Raw genomic sequence first — 8,835 nt, 5'->3', positions numbered from 1 at the left:
AGTATGACAGAAGAAACACTTCCTCAACCTTGTTCAAGGGCATTTATGGTTAGTTCTAGTGTATTGTCCTTTTCTCTAGAGAACAGCACTAAAATGTGAAGTACACCTTATGTAGTCTACAAAAAATTATTTTAATTTAGGTATGGTAACAGATACACTCAGTGATCAAAGTGTTAAAGGAATGGCCATTTGTCCTTCTCACAGCAAATAAAATTGGATTGTTCATATACATATAACTTTAAGGAATTATCTTTAGTCAGTGCCATTAAAACAGCAGGAGCAAGTGTAAAATACAAAAAGTAACTTTCCCTAGGTCTTATGAATGCAATGTCCTAAGCAAGGTTGCAGCTCTGCTAGTCCGTTTCTGTTGGGGCAGATGCAGTGTTGTGAGGGGTGGCAGCCTCTGCTGGTATAGCCTCAGCTCCTGGCGTGGTGGCAGTAACCTCCTGGGGCAGAGAGTCAGCTTCTGGACTGGAAGCAGCTCCTATATGGCTGGGTGTGCTGTCAGGCTGGAAAACCAGGGTCTCTTGACTGCTGCTGGCATCTGTTGGACTTGGTTCGACGTCACCTTGAACAAGCATGGCATCTTCTTCTCCTTCCAATTCTGTTTCCTGACTCTGAAATTCCTCACTGTCTTCAACCATAGCAGGTGGTAGTTGTAAGAAAGTCTGATATAATAAAACAACACAATGTGAGCTCAAATGAATAAACAAAACAAAACCCACTGTGATTTATAAAGTTAAGCTCTTATATTAAAATCATCCTCAGCTGGGCGTGGTGGCGCACGCTTGTAATCCCAGCATTCGGGAGGCTGAGACCTGAGGATCGTGGTTTGCGGACAGCCTCAGCTACTTAGTGAGGCCCTCTGCAACTCACTGAGACCTGGTTTCAAAATAAAGAATAAAAAATAGGGTAGGGGGTGTAGCGCAGAGGTTGAATGCCCCTGGGTTCCATCCCAGACCCGCAAAAAAATAAAAAATAAAAAATAAATCAGACCGAGAAAAGCGGGGCTTAAGAGCCCCGCTAACAACCAATCTCCATTACCACAAAATCAGCGCCTTTCATAGCCAGAAACCACCAACACCAGAGAAACAAAAAAAATCACCAGGCTCCAGAGAGAAAGCATCTGAGAACAGAGCTCAGAGCCACAGAGGAGATACACTGGCTTCACGCCCGAGGACGCGGCAGCAGTGCTTTACTGCCAGCGGCAGCGGCGAATTCACCGGACGGCTACAGCAAGCCGAGGTGAGCCGCTCCGGAACAGCCAGGCGGGATTTCTCGGCCCAGGGAGCATCTAAAGCTCCCAGTGGCTGAGCTCAGCACACACTGCAGGGATTCAGAGTGAAACTCAAAACCAAGAAGAAATACGCCAGCCTCACGGCCAGGGCGTAGCAGCGGCGCCATCTTGCCACCGGCGGCAGCAGCAGCGAATTCACCGAGTCCAGTACAGCTACATCTGCGTACTCAAGAACAGTGAGTCAAATTGCGGGCCACAGAGGAGAAATCCCAGTACTGACTCCCAGGGACTTGACCCAGTGGGGGAGGGGCGGTGGCAGAGATATCACAACATAGGAGAACGTGCAACCTGGCACCCCCCATAGTCTAAAGCAGCCTGTATCGACTCCCTGGGTCTGAGACTCTGCGATACAACCCAGTAAAGGAGTAGTGGGGTCTGAGATACCACAGACTCGAGAACCAGAGCACCTTAAGTGAAGTCGTAGTGACCCAAGGGAAGAACCCAGAGAAGGCACAAACTTCCGAAATCATGGGAAAGAGGAATAACACTGGAGCAATGAATGCCCACAACCCCACAACATCAGAACCCGATAAAACAGAAAATCAGAGATTTCTAGAAGATCAAATCAGGGAAATAACTGTAGAAATAATAGAGGTGCTTCGAAAAGAACTCAGAGAGAGCCAAAAAGAGATAAAGGATGCAATTAATGAAGTAAAGGCTTCAATTCAAAGCACAAACAACCGATTAGACCACATGGAGAACAGAATCTCGCTCTTAGAAGATGATCATTCCAAAAATGAACGCATAGTTTCTAATCTAGAAAAAAATATCCGACAGCAGGAATCCGATACTGAAGAAATATGGGCCCATTTTAAGAGAGCTAACCTAAGAATAATTGGAATAGAGGAGGGAAAAGAAAGTGAAATCAAAGGGATCAACAATCTCTTCAAGGAAGTAATAGCAGAAAATTATCCAAACATAGAGCAAGAGGTTGATACACAGGTCCAGGAAACTTATAGAACTCCTTTTAGACAGGATCGGAGAAGAGGATCCCCACGCCACATAATTGTCAAAATGACCAATGTGGAAGCCAAGCAGAGAATCTTAAAGGCAACAAAAGCAAAGGGCCAAGTGACATTCAGAGGCAAACCAATTAGAATCACTCCAGACTTCCCAAACCAAGTCATGAGAGCCAGAAGGGCTTGGAGTAACATATTCCAAACTCTGAAAGAAAACAACTTCCAGCCAAAAATTTCCTACCCAGCAAAACTTTCTATCAAATTAGAAGGAGAAATAAGAAGCTTCCATGACAAACAGAAACTGAAGGAATTTATGTCTTCAAAACCAGCGCTAGAGAAAATACTCAAAGAGATTGACTACAAAGAAGAAATAGGTAACACACACCAGAACCAGAGAAACAAGATTTTCCATCTAACAGACAACTAAGATTGGTTATCTGTGGAGATTCATTATTTATGTTAGTCTTTTACCTATCTCTAAATGGTATTGTTTGCCTTTATTGTTGTTAATTTTTAGAATTTCTAGTTGGAATATTAATATACATTCAGATATAGCATTTGGAAATATTTTATCCCATTCTATTAGTAACTTTTAACTCTGTTTACATTGTCTTTGGATATACAATATTTTTTTTATTTTTTAGGGAGTTTGTATACTCTTCTGTTGCCTGTGCCATTGAAATCATATCCAAGAAATCACTGCCAATTTCAATGTTGTGAGGTTTTATGACCAAGATTTTCTCCTAAAAGTTTATAGTCTTAAGGTTTATATTTAGGTCTTTTATCTATTTTGAGTTAATATTTGTATATGGGATTAGGTAAGGGTCCAATTTTATTCTTTTCCATGTAATTATTATTTTTCAACAATATTTAGTTAAAAGATTATTATTTCCACCACCAAATGTTCGTGGAAACCTTGTCAAAAATAACTTGACAATATAGGGAAGAATTTAGCTCTAGGCTTTTATTTAACTCCAATGGTTTATATATCTGCCTTTAGAACAGTACTACACTGTTTCAACTATTGTAGCTTTATATGGTTTGAAATCAGAAAATATATATCTTCTAGCTTTGTTCTTTTTCAAGATTGTTTTGGGTATCTAGAGTACATATTCCATATCAGGATAGATTTTTTTTCTGAAAAATAAATATATAAATATATGATAGTTTCACCTAAAAAAAATAGAAAAAAAATATTCTCTGGTAAGAAAGAAAGTAAAAAGAAATATTGAAATGTTATCTTTAAGACATCAAAAGCTTGGTATCAGACAAATGAAACTGTTTTGTGAGATTATCATCGTTAATATTGGAAAAATTGCTATAAAACTAGATGTCAACCACTAAGCCAAGCATGGGAGGGAGGGATGGGGAGAGAATGGGGTGGGGATCGGGTGGGGGCTGACTGGGCGATGTGTGCATGTATGTCTACAAAAGTTAGTATCCCACTATGATGTATGAATACAGTGCACTAATAAAAAAAAAATCATCCTCATAACAGATAATATTTAGGCTATAGTTCTTCAAATTACTGCTGGCCATTTTATATTACACATGTTAACACTTCTGATAAAAATGGCCTAGGTCCTGCTAATGCCAAGGAATACGCCTATACAGAAGCAACATACTAATGATCAAAGTACATACAAATCTTCACAGAAAAAAAAAAACCATGAGAAGCTATTACATTTTTAAACGAAGTTTCTAATGTTTCTAAGAAAAAACTGTGACTAATTAGGACAGAGTACTATGCTAACTCAGGGAAGGCCAACTTTGGTGAGGAGCTCTGTAAGTGACAGAGAAAAGGCAAGCCAGGAGAGGGGCCGTGGCCGGGAAGGAGGATCAGGACAGGAGGTTGTCTCATTCAACTAGAAAACTGGGGCTTCTCCTGCACACCACGGCAATCTGGAACTAAGGTGCAGCTTCTCTCTTCATGGACTCTGTTTACCTTTTTGAAAATTAAAAAGTTTTAAGAAGTACCACTTATAATAGCAGCAAAAATTATGAAACAGAAAAAAGCTAGCAAAATATGTGTAAGGTTTATATACAGAAATTTGTAATATACTGTGAGAGCATTAAAAATGATCTAAATAAATGGAGAGATGTATTCATAAAAAGGAAGCTCAATATTGTTAAAATGTTAATCTTCCCAAATAGATCCTAAATAATTCTATGTTTCAAAATATAGAAACTGGAATAGTTAAAATAATTTTGAAAAAGAACAAAGCTAAGGACTCATATTGTCTAATTTCAAGACTTAAACTATAAAGTTTTTGTAATACAGGCAATGTGGCAAAAGGAAAGACACACAGAACAGTGGAAGGGAACGCAGAGTCCAGAAGTAGACTCACACATACAGTCAACTTATTTTTTGAATAAGATGACAAACAATTCAGCAGAGGAAAAAAAGAATCTGTCCAAGAAGTAATGCAGAAACAAATATCCACAAGCAAATGAATAACATTCAACCCTGCCTGGAGCTGTATTAAAAAATTATCTCAAAATGTATCATAACTGTAAATGTCAAAATTAAAACTATGCAACTGCTAGAACAAAATCTCTGCAACTTTTGATTAGGCTAAGTATTCTAGTACATAAAAAACATGAAATTATAGACTGATTCCATACAACAAACATTAAATATAAAGCTGCTCCAGAAGACCGGAGCAGACACATCCCCAAAGAAGATATACAGATGGCAACCACTTGAAAAGATACTCAAATCAGGGAAGTAAAAATAAAAACACTGAGCAGTACATACCTATCAGAATTGCTAAAATGAAAAAGACCCGCCACATCAAGTTAGGGGGAGGACAGGGAGCAACGAGACTCTGGAACCAGTGAAGAGAGTGCACAACTACTTAGAAAGAGAGGGCGGTCGTTTCTTTAAAGTTAAAACACATCCTTAACAACTGATCATGCCATTCTACTCCTGGGTGTTTACCCAAGAGAAAGTACAAGAGCCTGTGTAAGAAAGCTCATAGTGTTTTATTCCTAATAGCTCAAACTGTCTGTCTAAATGCCTATCAGTAAGAGAATGGTAGACTGTACCATCTCCAGACAAAAGACTGCTACTTATGGGGGGGCGGGGGGAAGCAGGTACTGTTCTGCACAGCACGAATGAACTACAAAATAATTATGCTGAGTATTAACAGTCAAAAAACACACACTATATGATTTTACTTCATAGATAATGCAGATTAGCCTAGGATGACAGAAAACAGATCCTTGGGGGCCTAGGGAAGGGGCAAAGGGGACTGGTGAAGACAAGAGGGGGTTACAAAGTGGCACAAGGAAACTTTTGGGGATAATGGATGTGTTCATTATCTTGATTGTGGTGATGGCTTCATATATCAGGATATCAAACTGTACATTTTAAATATGTGTACTTTATTGTATGCCAGATTATATCTCTATAAAGGTATTTTAAACATGAGTACTAAATGAATAACAAAAACCTACTTTAGATTACTTAGTTTCCCACAAGGAACTAGGTGCTTTAAAGATTTATTTTGCAAAAGAGAAGTTTCTTTCTAACAGCAAGAAAAATAAATGTTGATTTTGAGAAAACTCACCTGATGATAATGATGTGTGGTCTGTATCAAATGCATGTACATGTTGTAAACAAAGTTTGCCATCTGGGGCATATTCTTTATTATCTGTACTTCGTGAGATGGTCTTTCTCCATTCTAGAAGAAGGCAAAAGAAAGTTAAGTTTCTAGGGAAAAAAATCTAGAAACCAACATTTCAATATATCCCATTTTTTAATCTTATAAATAAGCGTCATTAGGGTTTGGAGACTGTAGAATAGTCAGAAGATATATGGTCCAAGTGAAAGTTCAGCAAGACTTTATAGAGAGCAGTGATTCTAGCTAAGCTTAGGAAAACTAGGGCAATGAAGATCACTAGCTTTTAAATATAATTCAGGCTGGAAGGAGAAATATGGGTTTTAGTCTATTAAATAATGAAAAATTAACAAGAGAAAATACTTTGATTAGAGGAAAAAATCAACATGGTGTAAGGTAGTACTTTCTGATACTGTGTATGCTTCAAAGATTATGTGAACATATATGTATGCTCAAAAGATAATTCAGAAAGAAAATATTAAAGCTATTCTTCCTACTTATGTTTGTTTATTTATTTATTTATTTTTTGCAGGTCTGATGATGGAACCCAGAGGCATTTGACCTCTGAGATATCTCTGCCCTATTTTTTATTCTTTATTTTGAAACAGGGTCTCACTGAGTTGCGGAGGGCTTCACTAAGTAGCTGAGGCTGTCCTTGAACCGCGATCCTCAGGTCTCAGCCTCCCAAATGCTGGGATTACAAGCATGCACCACCACGCCCAGCTAACATTTGTTATTATTTAAAACAAATGTTCTTTTGAAAACTCTGCAGTAACTATCAAATCCTCTGTGGGAGACTTCTTTCACTTTTATTGGAGCACCGTATATTAAATTTTAGATTCTTGGGCTCTAGCTCCTTGGGATTTAGTTTCAACAGGTGTGGGGTGGAATGAGAGGATTCTCATGGAGTAGTTTCTGATTAATAATCTGAGAAACACAGCTCTAGCAGTGTAAAATAGTAAAATGAAAACGATACAAACGGTACTTTTTCTAAACTGCCCTAAGATTAAGATGAGTAACTATCCTATTTAATAAAATGCCTAAGAAGTTTTACCCTTGCACAGAAAACTATTAAGGTAAAAAGAAAAAAAAAATTCCAAGAAAAAGGATTCTAACTAAAGTGAGCAACTATCTAACAGTCTAGAAACAACTGAGAAATGGACACCACCCACTGACTCTCAATCCCCTCCTCTTTCTAGTCTTCCACTGCAGCATTTTTTTAAAAAAACAAATAAGAAAAATGCAGTTAGGGAAAAACACCTGATATTATTATCATCAAACACACAGAATTTCTATGTATATTTTATTTTATTTTTATTTTATTTATCTTTTTGTGGTACTGGGGGTGGAACCGAGAGGCTTTCTACCTCCGGGCTATACTCCCAGACCTTTTTTATATTTTATTTGGAAACAGGGTCTCACTAAGTTGCTGAAAGCCTCACTAAGTAGCTGAGGCTGGCTTTGAACCCTGCGATCCTCCTGTTTCAGCCTCCCAAGCGCGGGGATTACAAGCGTGCGCCACCACGCCCGGCCCTCTATGTATATTTTAGAAGGGTAGGGGTAAGAAGTACACCATGAGCATTTAAAACAATCTTACTTAAAATCTAGTGGAAATAAAACCCAAAAGTCTATATGTTAACTTATATCAGAAAGAAAATAAACAAGTATCTTTTTCTTGGGGCAAAAGAAGATAAGGATAAATTTAGAGACTAGACACCTGTAGGTTGGAGAGATACCACCCAGTGGGAGGGAGTGGCACTTCTCTGAGTACCCTGTTTGTTCACTGTACAGCTCTCCCCTCCCCTATTTTAACTCTTAAAGACTAAACTATTTCTCTATTTTCAAGTAAATAGATAAATTACCCTTGCACAGCTGAAGAGAGGAAGTATAGTGATTATCTACAAGGACTCTGAAGTCCGAAGGCATGGGTTTTCAAATGCATGGCCCAAACTACATCTCTTACCCTGTTGGCCCATAGGTAAAATGGGGTTAATTCTACAGAACAGGCTACTGCTGAGATAAAATGAGATAATACATGGAGAAAGCTAATCTGCCTGATAGATGGGCAGTACCAGTGAAGGCTTGCTGATATTATTTTATGTAGAAAATCTAATTCAGTTCCTTAGTGTAAAGACATTCTAAATCGGTGATAGGATGTTCCTATAAGACAACCCTAATTTCCCATTTGGAAGAATGCTGTTCTATAAAACAAAGAAAGAGCCGGGCATAGTGGCACATCCATGTGATCCTAGTACTTGGGAGGCCGAGACAGGAGAATAGCAGGTTCTTGGCCAGCCTTAGTTACTTAGTGAGGCCTTTAGCAACCTAGTGAGACCCTGTTTCAAAACAGGGCAAGGGGTGTAGCTCTGAGGTAGAATGCCCTTGGGTTCAATTCCCAGTACTGCAAAAACAAAATAAAGAAAAGCCTTACCTTTCTAGTGGTTGGGAAAGGTTCTGTTGGAATTATATGCAAATGAAGTGGGCGGGCTGTGAGCTGGCTGAAGGCTGGAGTCAGTTCAAAACAGTTTTGGAAGAGGGATACTCTGGCAAAGATGTAAAGTCCAAGTCTGGCTCTAGACATCGCTACCACTAAGCGACGAACATCTCTTTAGGGAACAAAATAATTAACAACAAAATAATTAACACACTTCAAAACTAAGAACATATTTTTCTTACACAGTCCACCAGGTAGTCTTACTAAGCTATAATAACAAAGTAAGCTTCTTAAAAACTTAAGAGTAATTCATCAATGTTATGTGAATACTAAACCAAGTAAAAAGTTAATGCTTTATTACTGTACTCTTACTGGCTTTTTTGGAGGCAAGAGGTCACAAAAAAAACCAACACACTTACTTAGAAAGTTTGAGTAACTCTATTAGTACTATGGTGAAGTTATTACCGCACTATGGTGCAGATGGCCATTAGGGCAATCTGAACCAGTCTTTCTTTCACTTCT

General features: G+C 38.5%; 1 protein-coding gene across 1 annotated transcript in view; it reads right to left on the bottom strand.

The window, feature by feature from the left end:
- Nucleotides 1-353: 353 nt before the first annotated feature.
- Nucleotides 354-8,835, bottom strand: part of AQR (aquarius intron-binding spliceosomal factor) — a gene marked incomplete at both ends in the record, with an annotated part of 102,278 nt that continues 93,796 nt past the window's right edge. The window contains 3 exons of the mRNA XM_080707045.1: nt 354-668; nt 5,829-5,942; nt 8,311-8,485. Of these exons, the coding sequence (XP_080563171.1) occupies nt 354-668; nt 5,829-5,942; nt 8,311-8,485 (604 nt within the window). The remainder of the gene's footprint in view (nt 669-5,828; nt 5,943-8,310; nt 8,486-8,835) is intronic.

Source organism: Muscardinus avellanarius (assembly GCF_963383645.1).
Source record: "Muscardinus avellanarius genome assembly, chromosome: 12".
Lineage (NCBI taxonomy): Eukaryota > Metazoa > Chordata > Mammalia > Rodentia > Gliridae > Muscardinus > Muscardinus avellanarius.
Note: the sequence above shows the minus strand (reverse complement) of the source record. Positions and strands in the feature narration are given on the sequence as shown.